The sequence below is a fragment of the Zonotrichia leucophrys genome, chromosome 7, assembly GCF_028769735.1.
Source record: "Zonotrichia leucophrys gambelii isolate GWCS_2022_RI chromosome 7, RI_Zleu_2.0, whole genome shotgun sequence".
In the NCBI taxonomy this organism is placed as follows: domain Eukaryota; kingdom Metazoa; phylum Chordata; class Aves; order Passeriformes; family Passerellidae; genus Zonotrichia; species Zonotrichia leucophrys.
Genome location: NC_088177.1, coordinates 12,180,667 through 12,201,469, shown reverse-complemented (window position 1 = coordinate 12,201,469; position 20,803 = coordinate 12,180,667). Strand labels below are relative to the sequence as shown.

The following is a 20,803-nucleotide window of genomic DNA, read 5'->3' as shown; positions in this document are numbered from 1 at the left end:
CTTGGGTGGAGTAGTGGAAAGTATGTTCATTAACCATGTTCTATTTAAAATACAAAGCAAGTGTAGTGATGGCAAGAGGGATCAGATGACAGAGACTGAGAATTGCTTTTTCTGTTCAGAGCCTGAACAGATGCAGGCTGCCTTTCCTTCCTCTGCTGCTGGGGCCTTCAGTCACTCTTGGAGGGGTTGGTTGTGCAGAGTATTTCTTTCCTTAGGTGAACACAAAATGTAAGAGCAAGCAGCCTTTTGTGAGGAGCACTGTCCAGGAACAAAGCTCTGAGTGATGTTTGTTTTATTAGTATGGAGGCAGTAGGTTGAAAAAAGGCCAACCTTTAAATGGTTTTGAGGCAAAGTAAGAGGTTTCTCTGCTCTCCTACAGATGAGGCACCAAAGCTGTTTATGCATTTCCATACTGTGCCTTCAGATTTGGTATGATTTCAATGGGACTTACTGATTAAATCAAAGCTGATTTTAATACAGTTTTGTGTGTTTCTCAAAAAAGCCCCCAAAATCCCTTTTCATTAGGTTTCCAATTCATCTTGTTTCTTCATTTTCAAAATGGAGGAATAAAAAGGGTTTATGTAGAAGATGTCACTAGCTGAAAGAGGTTAGTAGTATTTAAAGTATTTGCTTTTCTTTATAAATGACTGAGATAAGATCTTATGAGAATGTGAACATTTTTTCTTGATATTTGTGTCAATTTAGGGCAGAAATATTTTAAAATTGCTAAAATCTTTGGATAGCATAAAAATCCACTGCCTGTACAGCTCTATGAAATACTCTGAGACTCGGCCTCAGTTTAATAGGAAAGGAGTATTCTCTTTTTTTCATCAGTTTTGACTGCAACAATTACTTGTACTTTAATTTTAGAGGAGTGAGAGTAGTATAATTAGTATTACCTTGATTCTTTGCAATTAGAATCCAGAGAAAAACTGTCAGCCTCATTATGTCCCATAATCTGCATTTTGTTTTAAAAAAAAACTTGAATGTGAGTTTTTAAAAACGAGTGAGATTAAAACTTCTCGTTTTTAAAACAGCTTAAAAACTGCTTCTATGATGGTGAGAAGTCATCTGACTTTGTTAGTTGCCTGAGCCCCAAATATTTTAGAACTTTTTACTTCTTTCTTCCATCCAGGTTTTTTTTTGCATTTTGAGTGGAGCAACCCCAACCCTTTGTAAGCGATCTGCTGGCAGAAGTCTCTGGGCAGGGTGGAATTCCCAGGTTCATTTAGCCCTGTGTGCCAGCATGGTGAGGGTTTAAATGGAGATTCTTTGAGAAGCCTCAGAGAAGGGGCAGCTGTTGTTTGAGCGGCTGTGGTTTATTCTGGTGCCAGCCACCCCCCCTGCACCTGTTGGCACTTGACTTATGGCCATTTCGTGCATAGCAGCTCAATAAGGCAAGGTAGGATTTTAATAGAACAGGCTGATACCCAGATGGGGATTAAAGAAGTTTCATGAACACTTAAGGAAGAGAGAGGAGCTCTCTTTATTTAAGGGCAGGGATGTAACAATACTTCCCTGAGCAATGGCTGTTCCCAGTTTTGCTGCAGCAGGGGTAGTTGGCCTCTTCTTGCCTGGTGCTGGGCCTGTTCCCAGTTACAGAGTGTCTGTAACTTCTGATTGCTCTTTCTATTTGTCCCTAAAGCTGAAAATAAAGGCAGCAGGGAGGATTCTTTCCTGAGAGTGCTGATTACCTGCTGTTGCAACAGTACAGAGGAGATTTGGCTGGGAAAAGTGGCTCTGCACAGTCCCCTGCAGCAGGGCCATCCTTCCTAGTTTTGGATCTTACCATCTTTGGAGATGTTCTGACAACAGATACCAGGTCTTCTTCTCCCAAAAATGATGCTGGTGATAGTGTCCTAATTAATTATACTTCCTCCCAGACTCCAAAGATTTTTTCACTAAGATCAAGTCAAGTGATACTGGAAATGTCCAAATTTATACTTTTTATAAAACTTTATTTTGTGGTATGTAATGTACAGGGAATATGAATTAACTGCTGAATGCTGTTTTGAATGGGTTTGAACAAATGGGAAAAAAAAAAAAGACTTCATAGCCTCAAAGTGACCACAAGGATTTATGGATGCTTTATTTTCCCAATAAATTACATTGTTTCAATGCAAATAACATGGAAATAGATGGTTGGGATGGATGGACCCTGGATGGTAGAGTTTATTCCATGTAGTTTGCTTTGGAAAAAGCAAAAAAACCCACCATGTGGTTTTTTCAATGACCAAAGATGATATCCATGGATGTGCTGGTAAAAAAATGGTAGGGTTGGAGTCTTATCATCCAGTTCTATGCAGTTTCCATGTTGATGGTGACAGACTGAGCAAGAATTTCAGGCAAATCTTGAGTGCCATCTGGTCTTTCTAATTTTGGCTTGTTCTGGGAAGGAATGGGAAAGTTGTATATGAAGTCAATGTTAGCTGAAGAAACAATTGCAAAATGGCAAACTGAGCCCTTGATTTCTGTTTTGAGTGTTTGTTTCATACAGTTGGGAATGTGTATTTCCTTGGATAGAATAACTGACAGTTCACATAAACCCACAAAAGTTTGTTTGCATTTTAAAGACAGCTGCTGTTTTGCTGTTTGTTTTTTGTGATTTTTTTGGGTTTTCCCCCCAGCCTCTGGACAAAAAAGTGACATATAAAGGCTATGGGGCAGGGAGGGGTTGTTGTTTTTGTTTTCCCCTGCTTGTAGGAGAAGTGCTAAATAATTGGGTACTTTTGAAGCCCTCTTTTGGCTATTGATCAATATTCTTCTGTGACAATATTCTTCTTCAGATGATTATTTTGTTTGAAGATTATTTTGTTCTCAAGTAGCTCATGTGAGTATTCAGGCCACTCTGTCTTATTAGAAATCTACAAATTATTGGAAGGTGTTCCTTTGATTTCCATTTAAAAACAATCTCAACTGTGCTTGTAGGATAAATGTCTCAGGTTGTCAATTTTCATTGTGTTTGAAAAATCTGAACTCCAGTGAGTTACAGGGCTGTGAACAAGAGCAAGGAACCTGCAGTCCAGCTATCTTTGCTTTTGGACAACAGTCTCATTTTTTCTTTTCATATTGTTGGGGAAATGTTGGTGGCATGGTTTTGTAGCCTCTGTTGGCCATGGGTCTATAGAAGCCTTTATGGATAGCAAGCAGATGAAGTGAAGTGTACAAATGAGAAGAACATACCATTTGGTACCTGGAGAATTCCTCTTAGACTGACAGGATGTGCTTTACAAATGCTGTGGAAAAATACAGATATGCTAGTTAGAAAGAGCAGCAAATGTTACTTTGGGAAATAACTCTAAAATTTAGAGCTGTTCGTGAGCTGATAGCATTAATAATCTGTACCTGGTTGGATTTGATCTGATACAGTGATAGGAAGTTTTAATTGTTTAATGTTGCACAAATCAAGTTCTCTTGCTTAAGTGTGATAAGGCAGTAGCTATTGGATACAATCACTGCAACTGCTCTGCAGAAAGCCGGAGTGCAGAGATTTGGTGTTGACCAGAACAGCCTCCTGTGCTGTGGCTGAATGGGGCCTTTGGCATGGTGTGGCTGCAGGATGAGCACCTTTCCATGCCTGTTCTCACACACAAGGCCTTTGACCTAACTCAGCTGGGGCTTTGTCTGATCTGCCTGAGAAGCTAAAAGCCCACTGTAGTGAAACTGTAAGAGAAAGGAGAAATGTAGGATGAGTGTGAAGCTCTTGCACCTACCCTCATAGTTGATGCAGCCATTTGAGTCCTCCTGACCTTTCATGAGCTCGTCTACTTCTTCTTCTGTCATCTTCTCACCTGAGAGTGGAGAGAACTCGTTTCATTCTTCCACACAGAACTGAGGCTGAAACCTACAGCTTTTCCAAAGGCATTTCTTATTTTCTGAGTTAGTGAAAAAACACCTATATAGGACATGAGCTTAATGAATTTTAACTTTCTTTAGAAGACAGAGACATATATGCCTAGGGATTCTAGTTATTCCTACAGAGTAAAGAAATTTCTGTACAGCAAATCCTCTACTTTTGTCCATTTGTGTTATGTCACTGAGATGCACAGACTTTTCTCTCTATTCATCAAATAACAGTCACTATTAACATCTTGTCTGAATTTAGATGTCATAGCCATTTCCTTTGGTCTTTAGTGGGAACCCCAAAGCTGTGTTTGCTTTCTTTGTGGATTCACAGTTAGGAAACCCAAAGTCTTGTCTGACTTGGTATCCTCCTACCTCTTCAAACTGTTTGGGCTACCTTTCCTTCCTCTCTCATGCCTCCAAAGAGCAGCAGCTCTGAAGTGCTTGCAGAGAGGATGATCCTTACCCAGAGTAGCCAGCACGTGGCGGAGCTCAGCGCCCATGACTGTGCCATTGCCTTCCTTGTCAAAGACACGCAGACCTTCAACGAAGTCTTCAAAGGTGCCCTGTTCCTTGTTGTTGGCAGCTGCTTGCAGCATGGGCAGGAACTCCTCAAAAGTAATCTTCTTGGCATTCATCTCTGGGAAAAAAACACCAGTTGTTACATGCTAGGTGTTTGTAAGTTAGGCATATTCCTTAGGCATATTTGCCCTCAAATGTGGGAGAGCTTTTCACAGCTCTTTGTAGCCTTTAGTCTTTGCCTCAGAAGTTGATAGTTCCTTTGCAGAATCTGGATTCTCTTATCCTATGATTTAGTTTTCACATCCATGATCCTTCTCACATACCTTTGTATGTTTTATTTTTCTTTCAGAAATGAAATTTGCTGCATGAGTTAATCTTTGAAAAAATTTGGGGAGTGAGGGAACTGTAGAATACAGTCAAACAAAAATCTTGAGCCCCAGCAATGAAGAAAAGGTAACCAGAGCGGGATAAGGGGACTTAGACAAGATGCTGAGGTTGCTCACATGTTACTGACCTCTTCAGGGTCTCTTGGATAGCAAAAGGATAAACTAAGTAGAACTAGGAAAGTACATTATTGTGGGTGTCAGTAGTAAATTTGGGCATGTCCACAATGGAGGTTTAAGACCTCCCGAGTTTAGTCCATCCCTTTCCTCTCATGAGCCAAAATTTGTAGTCCTCAGTGAGAACTTCCCCAAGTGTTTCTCATTTTCATTTGTTTTGGGGGTTCAAGGCTGCTAAATAAAATAATATTTTTTTTTAATTCTTTCTTCCTCCCTCTGGATTTTTCCATTGCCAGCCTTCATCTGGGCAGCCACAAAATATAATAGATGGACATATATGGGCAGGTATTTTTCACTACACAGTTATTACAAAACCTATTTTACTATGCAGCTATATCAAAGTCATTGTCAGTTTTTGCTGGAATCACTGAAAGTCCTGGTATGATTTCACCTCTGTGTTAGTGCTCATTGCTTCCTGCTGGTACCAAAACTTCCTGAATAGTTCCTCAGAATTGGCTTTACCAGGCCAGAGGATGTGAATATAATTTAGCCTGTGTGACTGAAATCGGGGATCACCTGCTTCTAGGTCCTTGTTAAAATGAGGGGACTATAGTATTTTTTCCTCCCTTTTTTTTAATCTCTGAAAGGGAGGAAAAATAATTTAATAATGGCTTCAGTAATAAATTACCAATGTATGCTTCGGTGTGCCCATGTTTGTAGGCGCTTTGGGTAGACCATTCCAGTCAGCTGAAATACAGGTGGGTTTCCAGTCCTAGGGAATGTCTTGGCTTCTGCAGAAGTCCTTGCAGTGGAAGGACTGAAAGTTGTTAGAAATGGACCCACAGCTCTCCAAGCAAAGGCTGGGGCACTAAAGGACTGTGGGCAATGAGTGTGTGCTATACCTACACTGAGTTGACACCAAAACAGACCTTACAGAGAATTCTCCATGTTTTAAGCAGGTTTTCCTCTATTCCCCATCAGCATCATTCTCCTCCAAAGGAATGAGTGAAATACCATGTATTGTTGCTCCCCACAAGAGCACAAGCTCCCCTCTCTCCTGCTGTGACTCTTGCTGTTGCCTGATGGCTGTTCCCAATCTCAGGAGCAGCCCAAAGGACTGCAGGGCACTTACCCTCTTTGCTGGGGTTCCCCAGAATTTTGTTGACCTCTGCATTTGTCGGGTTCTGCCCCAGTGCCCGGATGATATCGCCAACCTGGCTGAGGGTGATCTTGGCATCACCAGTCCTGTCAAAGAGGAGGAAGGCCTCCTTGAAGTCTGCAAGAGAAGAGCAACATTGAGCCAGGCAGCTCCCTGCTGACAAAGATGTGAGCCTGCTGTCTCCTGGCACTGTTCCACTGACTCCAGGGGAGTTAGCCAGGGGAATCTTTGGCCCATAGTCCCAAGAAAAACTCCTCCCCTCTGACATTTTGGTTTCACTATTTTTAAACTTTTATATCTACCTTTCATGTCTTTCCTGGCTGTAATAGCCATCAATAGCTTTTTGATTGACCCTGTATCTATTTCAAGGACAGGGAAAGATAAGTTCTCTACCAACAGTGTCATTCAAGAACAGGTTCCTTCACATGATATAACAGCAGATGGTAAAATGTTGTTATCCACTCCACCTTATCTCTCCAGAGAACTGGGACTCTCAAGAGCCTGGCAGTACAAAACCTTTGCCTGCTTCAGTGGGTTCTGCCTGCAATCCCAGCACCTCAACTACACAGTGCTAAAAGGAAAGTTGAAGGTGGGTTTCAAATGCTTTTACTGTTGTTTTCCCTTAAAAATGCCTTACAACATGATTTCCAAACATGTTTGTTCCCTCTTTTTTTCCTATTCTTTGTAGTTTGTCCCTGCTTCTTACAGATGCATGAATATTCCACTTTTCCAGTGGAATTACTCATGTGGTGCTTTTTCCTGTGCCTTTCCAGTGTGTTCACTTTGTGACTTCACTTGACTTCTTTCAGTGCTGCCAAGTGATCAGTGTTCACTTATTTCTCCTTGTTGGACAAGACCTCTGGGTGCAGGCATTTCTCCTACAAAAATCAGCACAGGTAGTTGCCTTCATTGCATCACCAGCCTTCATCTTCTGTTGTGAAGTTCCATGTCATCACATTACTCTATTTTTTTGGCTTTTTAGAGAATTTGAATAAAGAAGAGTGGCTTTAAAAAAAGACGAGGGGACAAAGGACAACTCTGTGGCTAAAAAGCTGTCTTTGAACCCCACAAATGCCACAAGCATCTTGGTTTGTGCTGTTGATCTCTTCTGCACTGCAGTGTCTGATGATGCTGTGCTTGAGCTCCAAGTAAACTGAGTAAAATGTCTTTTTCTTGGCCATGATTCTCATCCAGCAGCCACGCAGGCTTTGTGTTCCACACCCTGTGCCATGTTCATTCTGCTCTGGGGCAGGTTTAGGAGTAAGAAGCCACATTTCAGATCATGTCTTCATTCATCTTGTGCTGGGGACGTGATGCAGAGGTATTTATGCTTTTGCTTTACTCTTCCTTGTACCACCATGGAGCTGTTGCTGGCACCCAGTAAAAGTGCTGATCCACAGTGTCAGCCTGCTAGGCTGTAATCTAATACATCTGAAACTAATCCTCTTACTGTCTCATGTGAGACACCTATAACCCTTTGCTGCTAACTCTTTTTCCTTCCAGCTTTCATTGCAGGGTATGAAATTATGGCCTTCTGGACCAGTGCAGAGCTTCCAGATATCAGCACCAGCAGCTGAGATGGGTGGAGCTGTAGTGATTTATATTGTATGATCTGATCTTTCATATGCTAAATCAATGACATTTAGCTGCAGTGAGGTATAAAACAATGCCAGTGTGCTAACAGCAAAGCCATCAGGAGAGTTTCTCCATTTTGTAAATCCCATCAAGTTTTATGTTCACTGGGTTCTGAACACAGCTCCCCAGCTTGGAGAAAAGGACTGATTGATTTTTGTCTCTCAGGCATGCATTTCACTGCAATATATCTTTTGTGGGTTCTTATTTTGAAGTTTTTATTTTGAATTTTTTATTTTTATTTTTTTAAGGGCCAGTCCTAGTTTATAGCTCTGCTGGAGCAACCATGTTCAAAGTCTGTCTGAGGATGGTACTACCCAGCTGCTGGGGCACAAGCCTGTGCAGATAGAAATAGTTACTGAGGGTGGGCATATCTGCTCCTGGGAAATTCTCCCTCTCTCAAGTAGTTTGTATTTGCTCTGCTGCTTGGTTCAGCCATTGTAAAGTTACAGCACCTGGATGATCTGAAATGCATAGGGAAGCTGAAAGAAATATTTTGCTTTCAAAATATTGCCAGCAGCTTTGAATTGAGGACATTTTTCCATGAACCCACGCAATCCTTTTGTAAAATTTTCAGAATCAAGAAGTAAGAAAGAGTCCAAATGACTTTTTTTTTGTGACCAAGAGAGTTTGGACTGCAAGAAGAGCATTTTCTCACTTGCTGCACTGTACCTCTCCTTATTGCTTTGATGGAGATACCGAGAGCAGGCTCATCTTCACAAAGTTTAGTGCTCTCTCAAGACCTGTTTGTAGCTACTCCACTCCCTCTGAATTTCTAGGAAATCCTTGTATCTTCCTTTCTAAACACTTTCTTCAGTCTACTGTATGTGCTACTGATTTTTTACATTTTAAAATATTACTTAATATAGCCCAAATGCATCTCTTAGCCTATTTGAAACACTTAAAATTAAGTTTCTAGGGCTTCAGTAAGAATTATTGTTCATGTCAGGCTTTTTGTCTCTTTCTAAAAGACTGAAACCAAAAATGTGGAAGCTGCAAGTTGCTTGTAAATCAAAGAATATAGCAAGATGCTCAAGAAGTGCAGCATATCCACACCATTGTGTAAGCAGCAATTTGCACAAGTCACTTATTTGCTAACTCTTTCCATGCTTAAAAAGAATATTTTTACAGTAAAACAGCCTCCAGAACACCTCCTGGCAAAAGTGACATACAGAACTCTTGCATCTTCTGTTCATGTGAGATTGCAAAGTCACTGCAGCTAAGTTGAATTTTCAGCCCAGTTCCTCCTTCTGTTGCTCTCCTTCTGCCTATTTCCCCTGGGACTGTCAAGTTCAAGACTTATTTTCAGCATCCTTGTGAAGAGCCAGAACAGGAGCACAAGTGAAGAATGTTCAGTAAGTAGAGACAGTATTTTTTCTCTTTGTATCATGGCATAAACTTCTCAGTTCACACAGCATGTAAACAAACATCCAGATAAATTACATGTAGATCTACAGTCACCTTCTTTTTCAGCATAAGTCATCACTGCTCTGAAGTCAAGAGTGTGGTGATTTATATCAGAGGAAGTCTGAGCTCATTGTTTTATAAAAGTTAATTTCTTAAAAAGAGCCTGCAGCTCTTTTGGAACCCACACACATGTAAAAGGTATCAGCTCTCTTGTAACTTACCATCCTGCTGCTCCTTGGAGAACTCGATCTGTTGGAAGGAAATCAATCACAAAAAATAGCTTAGGAAGGGGGGCTGGGGGAGAACCTGTGTGTTTTCTAAAGCATCCAGCTCAATCCATGAGTCATCTTCCAGAAGAGCAAAAAAGTGGCCTGTCAAATGTGCAGAAGTAATGCAGATAGCAAAAGAGCTCTTAAGGCTAGTGAATACTTAGCATTTGGTAGCCATTTTGCTCCCCCTCCTTCCCCCTGGTAAAGTTTAACTTTGATTTCACTTACCATTGATTTCATCAGCAGAGAAGGACTGCAGTTGGGGAGAAAAAGAGAGAGAAAAAAGAGAACTAGTACTGCTGAAAATGCACTGAGAGAAAGTAAATAGCACCGAGTACCTGAGGCTTTCACTTCTGTCTTGCCTAATGTAGTTAGGCCATAGCAACCTAATCTAGCAACTTCCTGCATAAAAATACACCAGCAAGTTTATTCTTAAAGTTTTCCTTAAAATCTATATCCTAGGAAAAGACAGAGCTGTGGCAAGAAGTAACAAAAATAGAAAATCTCTTAACTAAAAGAAACCCTAATTAATTACCATCAGGTCCATTTACTGTTTTACCATAGATCCATTTTAGTTATACAATTTGAAGTAATATTTCTAAATAACCAGCTGTTTTTTATTAACATAGAAATTAAATTATTCCCTTAAAATTTATGTCTCAAATTAGTTTTTGATTGCACGCTGTTTCATACAGTACTAATATATGATATTTATTAATATAAAATATGATTTTTTCCTCGCCACTTGAGCTGGTTGCATTTGATTAAAAAGCTTAGGAAATTGTAACCCTTCTGTCAGAACCTGTGGGAGCTGCACCACTACTGTTGCCTGGTTCAGAACTGGAGGCTAACTGGAAAACCTTTAGGTTTTAACAGGAAAACCAAGCAAACCTAAACTGTCTCCTGAACTGTCCATTCCCCCACCCCCCAAGACCTAACATGGGCAAGAAGCCCTATTTACTTCTGTAAACTACACTGGCTGGCTGCTAGCTATTGCAGTGCACCCACCATGGTTGAGTTGGAAATGCAGAGCAGCAGACAGCAGGAAGGATTAGCTGGGAGGTCTTGAGAGTGGTCCTGCTTCCCTTGCCTTTCTTCCCCTTATTTATCCGGCAGTGCTGACGGCATTGCCTGGATTAGGTGTCAGAAGGAAGAGGTCCCTCCCCTTGGCGAGTTCTTTAGCTTTCTTAGGGCAAAGTGACAGGAGGATCCATGTCTTGATAGACACCTTATGATGGCTATTTTTAGGAGGCTGAAGGCAGGGAGTGACAAGCAATAAGTTTGATTCATGTCAGCACTTTCTGGGTCCATACCATCAGGAGGAGATATTCCTCGTCCAGACCTACCAAGACTTCCTTATAGGGAAGGATTCTACTTCTCTGATGAGCTGTAGAGTCAGGAGCAGTGAGGGTGAGGAGCTGGCTGGTTCCACACGTGGCTTGCAGGATGGGTGAGATGCAGCTGAATGGTCCTCATATCTTAGCTGGGCTTTGCTCAACCCCTTCCATGGATAATCCAGTGCCCAACATGAATAGTACTGCTGCCTGTCTGCTCAAGTTGTTGACACTGAGCAGAAAAGTTATCTGTCAACAGAGAAGCTGACAATCCTTCTGGGAAGCTCCTCCTCTGCACACTCTGACCATGTTTCCCAAATTTTTAACATTTTAAATGGAAAAATGATCTGTGCAGTTTGGAACCAATTGTATGAAGTTAGTGGCTGATGTGTAGATGTACCCTGCAGGGCAGTGGGAAGTCTGTATTCATAGGAGCCTGGGATCTCTAGGATGCTTTTCCTCTGGGGCTTGGGTCGGCAGGGCACCAGGGTGCTGGGTTTGGAGCTCCCAGGTGTGTACAGATGTGGTGCTGCTCAGGTGTTTGTGAGGTTGAGGCAAAGGAGAAGCTGTGATAGAAGCTAAGGACCCCAAAAGCCTTTGTGAACTGGAAGCAAGACTGTTCACAGTGGGGAAAGGCGTACCTGCGTTTTGGGTTGCAGGGTGGTCATGGTGGGCCTGCAGACAGGGAGCAGGAGGTAGAAGCTGCAGTTTCTTTAAGTAGCAAAAACCAAGGCCCACCATGCAGCATCCCCCAAGACCAGGTGAAATATCTCAATGGAAGTTATGACTTGTAAAAGGATTGGCAAACTTTGCTGCAAGCTTCTTCCATTCCCTGTTGCCTCAACAAGATCAAGAGTGTCGTGAAGCAGGGTGGGAATAGTTGTGTGACAACAGCAGACTCCCAGTTCTGAACTCAAATCCCCCCTTTTAGTTTCTATTGGTTGCTCCTGCTAAGAAGTCACTGTTCCTGGCTGTCTAAAGATGAGATGTGATTAGTGAGTAAAACCCTCCCTGTAGCTTGCTCTTCTCCTGAAGAGAAGCATAACCTCCACCACTGTGTTTTCAGTATGTTGAATACTCTGAATGAGAGAATCAAATCCAATCAGATTATTTTACTGTTGTTACAAAACTGAGCAATCAAATTAGGTGGATTTGAGATGCTAGCCTCCTACTTCCTATTAGAAAAGAAAAAAAGATGCAACTGCAAAGATTTTTCTGAGCTTGCTGTTGTAGCTGGAAAAATGCTCTGTTCAAACAAATTATTTGCAATTTTTTAGAAATATCTGGAAATATACTGAGTATGAAAAAAGCTCTGCTGACAATTCTTTCCTTTTCGTTGGTTTGTTGCTGGGTTTTGATGTTTTTTTGCTATTTGTAATAGCAAAAATATTTTGCAGGGATGTGTTCACAATGGTGTAGCCACAATCAGGTGTGGCTGCATAGAAAGGGGGCTGATGGTTTTGCCCTGGGTTTGCTGACAGGTTTAGCACAGTGCAGAGTTCCTGATTTACACTGGCTGGGGCTGGAATTCAGGTGAGTGAGAAAAATCCTCAAGACCTTGGCCATCCGTCCCCATGCATTAATAGAGGAGCTTTTGAAACACTGAAATGGTGTCTAGATCAATGGAGTACATTGCTTTTTGTGGAATTTTCCTTCTGCCTTCAGCATCTTGTTCTCCAGTGCTGGCAACTAGGAAATGTTCCCCTGAAAACAGATTTGAATTTTTAGATTTGTTTTTTGTTTTGGGGTTTTTTTTGGTTTGGTTTTTTGGTTTTGTTTTAGGGAAAACTTAGACTCCTTCTCTTGAACAGGCAGGTTTTATGTTTGGCTACAACAAAACTCATTCCAAAAGGTGACAAGCAGAAAATAATTGCAGTGCACTTGTCTTGGGCATAAAAACCAGATACCTGGATTAGTTATCTGGCTTCAATTGGCTATCAAATATTATCAGCTGACAGGGATCTACATATAAGCTGATTGTCTTTTGACCATATGGGAGTTTGGCTCAGAGTTTAGATGAGGAAAAACTAGGGCACCGTATCAGCCCTTCATTTTAATGCTGATACTTGAATAACATCTCACTAGACAGAGTTTTACTGGGAGGAATATTTTAGCACGGGCATGTTGATTTACTTAAATTAAGAATCTGCTCTAAGACAATAGAGCTGTTGAGGGGGTTAAAATGTGCTTGCTTTCAGTAAGGGCAGCTACAAAATGGCCTAGATGAAAAAAATTTCAAGCACTCTTTAAAAGAAATTAAAGGTGAGATTTCCAATTCTAAAAGGAGCTTTCAGAAAACTCAAAAGGGACGAAGAAGTATTTTGCAGTGATCTGGTCTTTGGTCTGATCCTGGCAGTGTTCTCTGCATTGTCAGAGGACACTGAGTCTTGAGGCTTTAGGGATGATTTGGATATTTCAGGGAGCTCAGTTTAACAAAAACTGAATGCCCCACCCCTAGCAAAAAGAATGAAAGGTTGAAGCAACTGCAACACACAGGAAAGACCAGAACTACTTGGATTTCTCTAATTTCATGTAGCCCTATGGGCAGAGTTGTTATCCAGAGGGCTATCTGTGCCAAAGAAAGAGGTAGTGTATTTTGAGTTTGGTTTTTTAATTTGTTTTTTCTTTGCATTGTCTGTGACTACTTTCTAGTAATTCTGTTGCCAGAGATATTTTATCAGGTCCCAGTTACAGGGTGGGGCTGATGGGGTTGTACACAACACTTTTTCACCAGCTAAATGGAGACTCAATCCACAAAAATTTCCAAATTATTAACAAAGTTCCTAATTCCCCACAAATCATTGGTTTCTGTGCCTTAGGGCCCCAAGCTTTGCAGTGGGATGCTGTGCTCACCTCTTTAGGCTGGTGGGCACTAAGACTGAGCACAGCTGTGCTAAGGGGGATCAGTGCTGAGGGGCAGCTGCCTTCTGCTCCCTGTAACTCAGGAGAGGTCTGGACAGGATGGAAAACCCTGGGAGAAGGTGCTGCTGGGAGTTAAAGCACTAAACTGCTCCATTTGTTTGTTACCTTTTGGATGAATGACAAGAAGTAGATAATCTTAGGAGTTTATTAGAGAATTACCAGCTATTTCAAGGTGCTGTCTCTTTAAAAGAGACTAAGTCATACTGGATATCTTGGAAAATCAGAGAGGAGAAAATTTGAGATTCTCCTAGGATACTCATTGTAATTTAGCCTTCTATTCATGACTGGAGGGTTTTAAATTTTTTTTTTTAAATGAGGTTAAGATAGGATTGTGCCTACAGTAGTTTATATGATACCTGCTCACTATTAATGTCTGCTCCTTGATTAATACAGCTACACATCTTTTCTAGTACACATCACTGAGTTCAGGATTACACAGCTTCTAAAGCCCTCTGAAAAGCAGGTTGGCCTTTTCCCATCCCTCACCTCAGTTCCATAACTTGTGCAATCAATGCCAAGGTTTTAGAGAGGCTGCTTCTCAATTAAGTAAGAATTAAGAGCTTGATGGATTTAGCTTCCTGTTGTATGAGGCAGAGTAACATTAGAAGAAGAGCTCTTGAGAAACTGAGGTCTGTTTTGAGAACAGAGCTGCCTAGAAACACAATTGAAAGAATAAAAACAACCCCCATTAATACAGGAGAAAAAATTGCATGTGTGAGATATTCTGAGATTTGAAAGACTACTTCAGAAATATCTCTGAGTTTAAATGACTTGACTGCAGATTGACTTGACCTTTTTCCTAAGCATTTTGTGTCACTTTCCAGTTTATAGCTTTTTAAACAGTCACAGTTACTTTGCAGCTGTGCAGAAACTTTTGGATGAGCCTTGACGTTTAACTAACGTGCCCTTCTGAAATGTCTGGCTGTGATACGTGCTCTTGCTGCACTCTTGATCACATTTCTCCAGCTTCAGGGGGCAAAGTGCCTTCAGCTGGGCTCATTTGTAAACATGTCCCATTTCTAATTGCTTTTGGGCTGGAATGTGTATAATCAAGGGGATAGACAAGATGTGAGGCTCTGGAGCCCTGCTTTTGGAGGGATTTCTTGTTTTAACATGCCTCCCAGTGGCACTGCTAGAGTATTAATGTAATTTAAACCCTTGCTACTTGACATTTAAGTGCTCTGTGGTAAACCAGCCAGCTGAAAGTGCTTCTTGGCGCTGGGTATAAGATATAATAAAGTCTTAGTGAAACAAGGGCAAATTTCCAGGTTGCTTGTTTCAGATCCCCTTACAGACAACTTCTTTCTCTGCTTGTCATTGGCTAAATTTGTCACCTTCTTCTTGCCTTATGTAAGATTAACTCAGGTGTCTTATTACTATCTTTTACAACATCTCTGTGGTCTAAAGGGACTTAAAACTATATATTAGAAATATTGTGGGGTTGTTTTGATGGGTCTAGGGTTCTGCCACGTAATTCCTGTTAACACTTGGAGTTACCCTGTGAGCTCTTAAAATGTTACATTTTGTGTAATTTGCTTTCCACTGTTTCTACCAAAGTCTGCCATTCACCAGAGCATCCAAAGGCTACAAGTATTCTTTTTTAAATGCTGCTAAAGCGGTGAATTACTGAGAATGGATCTTGTTTAAATTAAAAAAAAAATTATTTTTCAAACAAATTTTCCAGTTAGCAACATTAAGGAAAAATGTCTACTAATATATGTGGGTAGTCTCTACTTTTGATGGGCTTCTTGCTTAGCAGCAGTTTAGGAAGGCAAAATTCTTCTGAAAGATTTGTAAGCAAAACTAAGCTGTGGTTTTTGTGTGTTGTTTCCAACAGTGTGTCCAGTTGGCCTCTCCTGGGACACCTTTGTGCTGTGCCTTGCCTGTCCTGAGTTGGGCAGCAGCATGGGCTGTGACATGTCAGTGGTGAGGTCCACAGAGCCAGGGGCTGGGGCTGTTCTGAGTTGGATCCTGGATGGTGCTGGGTCAAAGCAGTAGCAGGAAGCTGGTCTGGATGGCATCAGAGAGGCACCTTTACATCTCTTAAGTCTGAATTCATATTGACATTTGTCCCCTTCCTACCTGTAAGGACGCTTGGGACTGGTGACCTTGTCCAACAGATCACTCATCCTAAGGAATCCTTCTGGAGTCACAGCTGGAGATAAATCAGGCACAATTTGAAGACCTGAGCCCAAAGTTTCAAGTAAAAACCTGCTGTCTCATAAAAAAGCCCTTAGCACTCTTGAGCAAAGCCACTGTTGACATTCCTGCTCTCACAGCTTCATGTGGAGTTTGTCTGCAGCTCAACAGCTCTCCAAGTGCTTCAGCTAACATTTGCAGTGCTGCTTGCCCTCTAGCCCAGGAGCTTTCTGTCAGTGCATTTTAGTGAGTTTCTCTCTCTCTCTCTCTCTCTGGTTATATCCAAAGCAATATCTCTTCAGAGATGACCTACTCAAGTGGTGAATGTAACAAGAAATAAGGATGCTTGGAGAAACACTTTTTACTGCCTTAAGAGCTCTGTAGTTAGAAACAATCCATGCAACAGGCATCATCATCATCATGCATCACACAGTTACACAAGATTTTAGCAAGTTTTTACTAGTTGGTAGCTTTTAATTGTTTTTCTTCTACACATTTGGGTGGCTGATCTGCAGTTGGGCATGGCATAATTGATGTCATGGTATCTGATTCTTGAAAATACAGGCATAGGAAGCCTTGTGTACCCCTAACCTCATTTCCAGTGTGGACACTTGCCCAATCTCTGTCTGTACTCAATAGAAGATACCCAGCTGTATCCTTGAAGTAAAGGACCTAGTGTGACACCAGGTCAGGACACATCCAGGTCACCACCTGCAGAGTGGCAGCCTCAGCATCTTCAGCATTGGCATCCCAAAGCATCCTAGTTGATTTTATGAGCCTGGGCTCTGGCAAAGGGCTGGGAAGGACCCTTAGATTTCCACCAAAAAAAAGCATACTTTTCTTGTTGGTAAGAGGAACTAAGTTATACAGATTTGTGCAATGGGAAATTCATCCATTTCCCACTGCCTTAGTTGCAAAACCAAGCATGAGACATCTGCATCATTCATGTTTCATCCCAGTTGTTGCAGAAATAGACCCCCAGTAGTGCTTCTCATGAGTTAAACATTTCTCCTCACTCAGGCTTGTGTGGGAGAAGAAGGTTGATAAAACACATAAGCTGTGTTTTTAGGAGAGTACTTGGCCACAGTTTTAATTGCAGAATTCTTGGGGCTCTCTTAAGAAAAATTATCTATATGGTAATTTTGATTTTAATAATGGTTGGTTCCTAGTGATGGCTCTCAGCTGTTTCCACTGCCCTGTTTTCTTCTCAGTTATTATTTAATTTTTAACTTTTGTGCCTATACAAATCCAAGACATATTAGTAATAAGGAAAATTGGAAATACACATATGGTCTGGAAAGGCTTGTGCAAAGATTGAGTTTTTAAGCTGTTCCCTGAGTAGAAGGAAATAGGTCTTCACATTTCTATTAAAAAGCAAGTTCTTCATCCCTGCCTTCACTTTCTTTCTATGGTTGTTATACTGTAGCCCAAGGTGAGCTGTAAAAGGGCTGAGTTGAGAGATTTGAGTCTACCAGTATTCCTGTTACTCAGTTTTATAGTCAATAGCTGTTGCTGTGAAATAGAACATTTTATATTAGCTGCTGTTGGCACTAGCAGATCACCAAATATTTGCTCCAGTTTGGTTAATTTAAAGAGATCAGTGAAGAACAGAGAAGAGTCAATGGTCTGTCCCAACTTTATCACAGCTTCTGATGGTGATAGACAAACCCAGCTTGAGCTCTCTTAAGGAAGGAGGGGAAAAAGCACACAAGGTTGCAAAATATGCACTCCAAAAAGTCCAGAAAACTAGAATCCCTGAAGATGGGCCAAGAAGGGCATCTGAGTGGGAAGGTACCACCAAAAGAATCACTACTCATGTTTGTAAACCACCATCTTTGTTTTGGAAGCTACTATGACTTGTAATGCCAACTAAGAATGAAGTGCACAGCCAAATGTGGCTTATTTGGCTCATGGTTGGGCAGCTCTCCCCTTATCTGTAACACAGGGCTTGGATGTGTCTATAAAAGCTGACAAAGCCTTTCTGTGTGTTTTCCTGCTGTGTGGCTCCCCAAATCATCATGGCAGTGTAGCGTGACATTCCCAGTCACCTCTCAAGCAGCAAGCTCTGCCATGGCTGCGAATTCCCTGAGGAGGGAAGCACAGCCCAGTGAATCCCCTTTTTTAAAGTGGTGTGGGTTTTGCCTCCATGTCTGGTAAATCACTGTAAAGAGCCTTAGGTCAGGATTATTCACTGAGTCCCAGACAAAACCTTAGTTTTAAGTACTCCCTGCCTCCAAAGTTGTGCTGGAAATGGTGCTGTAACTTTCACCATGCTGAGACTTTGGTAATTGAATGGAAGTACAGAGAAATAATTGAGAGACTGGGCTAAGACTCAGAAAACTCATTCCTGACTCTGCCACATATCCTAGACAAATTACTTATAACCTGGAATTCTTTCCCTTCACTGCCTGAGTTCTCAAATTGGGAAAAGGGGTAACCATCCATGGTGGTTGGCTGGGACCCCAGCAGAAAATATTTTGTCTGGTATCTGTCAAAAGAAAGTCTCCCTAAATTCTATCTTTTTTTATCAGTCTGAATATGACAAAACCTGGAGAGTTCTCTCTGTTCTCCCAGTGCATATTTCTTGCTACTATTTCCTTTGGGTAAGTGAGTGAACTGCAAAGATGCCTCAGAGTGCAATTTGACATTTTTTAGCAGATAATATATTATTGTTTATACAAAGATAGATTAGCTAGGTTTAATGGAGTTCAAAATTCTATTTTCTTCTGATTACTGAAGATAGAAAGCTATCAAATCATATTTAGCTATTTAGCAGGAAATCTAGCTTGATTCCCCATCATCTAGTACAATGTGAGGCCTAATCTAATTGTCAGACAGTATGCTCAAAACTAGTGGGTTTTTCATCTATTCTTCAAAATTCTAAATATTTCAAAATGCCTTTTTTTTTTTTCCTCTTGTCAATGGCTTCAGCTTCAATCTTATGAGAAGATACATACATTTTTAGAAAAATACTAACTATAGATTGGGAAAATTAAAGTAAACTTGGAGAAGTTTCAGTAAATGGCTTAACATGTCAGGACTATATGTGTTAAGGTATCTGGAATACAATTCATCATGTATAAATCTTACTAGTAGTCTTTGTCGTTTTTTTTACCCATAATAGGCATGATTCTTTATGTAGAATTTAGCAAATTGGTCCTGGGACCAATCAGCTTGCCAGGTAGGTACAGAATAACTATTTATAGTCCTACTCAGAGAAACTAGTCTGTCTCTTCATCTCTTAACTGCTTAGCCTCCCTCTCCTCTTTCCTAAGTAAAGAATCTCCCAAAATGGAGGAGTTTTCTTCAAAGGGTGAGGGCAACAGTCAGTGATGTTGGTTGGCATGCAAAATCTAAAGATATTTTGAGAACAAATGACAGTGCAGTCAGAAGGAAACCTTCAAAAGACTCCTTCTCTTTGTCGCTTTCAATTTGCAGCAAATTATAAATTCTCAGCAAACATATAAGGATGAGAGGAAATCAGATTAAATGCTTCCATCCATGGCTTTCTTGCTCATGGTCTCACCAATGTCTGTTGTACAGTGCAAATGAAAAGAAAATAGGCAAAACTGCCAAATCTCTCTTTTTAAAACTATTTTGTTTCTTTTAAAAATAAGTTATATTGATCCCAAACCACATGATCAAAGGGTCATCAGGTGGTTCAAAAATTTGGAAAAGAATTTTAAACTACAAAAGATGGGGTTTCATGCACTGCAATGGGAAAACATGGTATTTCATGTTTCAGTAATCCCGTGCGTGTCCTCATGGACCTACTTTAGGGTATTTTTTTTTTTTTTGTTGTTGTGTGTTTATTTTAAATTTATCTTTACCAAACAGGTGAGACTGGTACCAATTGAGTAAAAAGTTCTGAGGTCCACACTCCAACATTTGTCATCCCAGGCTTCACTCTTTGTTAAATCATGCACCATGCCTTACACCCTCCAGCTGCTGAAACACTCCAAAGCTGGAGCAGCTCAGCAAATCCACGGGCTGAGGTTCCTCATTCATTGCCCTGCAGTCCCCAGACCGGAACCAAGCCCAGGCCAGCCTTCCGAGCAGCTCTCAGCCAGGACTGTGCTCCCTGTCCCCTGGGCCCCTCAGGCCGTGCTCCCCCCTTTACCTTGATGCTCTTGAGGTCGATGGCAGGTTCTTTGGGCTTGGCTGGTGCTGCTGGTGCTGGTGCTGGCGCGGGCGCCGGTGCCGCGGCCGCCGCTGGTTTCTTTACGTCCTTCTTTGGTGCCATTTTGTGTTGCTTAAATTGGAAAGTAAAAGTGCCCTAAAAAAAAAACAACTCTAAAAAAAAAAAAAACCCCAAACAAAAACCACTTAACAAGTGATTCCTGGGAGAGGAGCAGTGGTCAGAATGAGCTACAGCCTGTACCCTGGAGGTGGACCCGATGTGCTAAACCCTGTAAGGGCATATATATATTTCACTTAGTGCCTCATACAGTCCTGACACATGCAGCTGGATTGGACAGCCCGATAATCAAGGGGGATGTCATTCTAGCTAGAGCTATAAATGGAATATAAGAGTTCAGGGCTTCATGAGATCAAGGGACTTTTTTCCCCTTTAAAACACAGTCCACCTCCCTGTCTTTTTTATGCATGCAAAGGAGAAGGAAATATAACAAGACCAGTTTCAGATTTGCTGTTGTTCTGAAATTTGGATATGGATTGAACGGTCCTTTTTTAAATCAGAATTTTAGTTCTGCTTAAGTAATAAATCTTTCTTTCCTTCCCTCCCTTCCCCTTTTCCCCCATGCCTGTGTAGTACTCCAGGAGGATTCAGTTTCAAACAGTAATTTTGACTTTCATGGCTGGGGAGATCATATTTTTCCAACCCCATTAGCTTCTCTCTTTACAGCCCTTCTCTCCTCCTCTGCTTCCTTTTTGTTCAAGGAAGTGTTGCTCAAGCAAAGGCTCTGGGTGTTTAAAAATAAAGCAGACAAGTACGGAAAACACCGCAGTACCTTCAGCCAAGGCATCTCTCCCTGACCTGACCCTGGGTGTCTTTCAGCTGTTCTTACTTTTCCGTTCCATCACATTAAGACTGTGTTTAAAATTGAAAACTGCTTC

General features: G+C 41.2%; 1 protein-coding gene across 1 annotated transcript; it reads right to left on the bottom strand.

The window, feature by feature from the left end:
* Window positions 1-2,054: 2,054 nt before the first annotated feature.
* Window positions 2,055-19,988, bottom strand: MYL1 (myosin light chain 1). Its single transcript, XM_064718133.1, has 7 exons — window positions 19,848-19,988; window positions 9,285-9,312; window positions 5,998-6,141; window positions 4,310-4,483; window positions 3,714-3,791; window positions 3,184-3,236; window positions 2,055-2,388 (listed from the first exon to the last, which is right to left on the bottom strand). Exons 1-6 carry the CDS (start codon window positions 19,968-19,970, stop codon window positions 3,208-3,210), a joined length of 576 nt encoding a protein of 191 aa, XP_064574203.1. The 5' UTR covers window positions 19,971-19,988; the 3' UTR covers window positions 2,055-2,388; window positions 3,184-3,207.
* Between the last annotated feature and the right edge of the window lie 815 nt (window positions 19,989-20,803).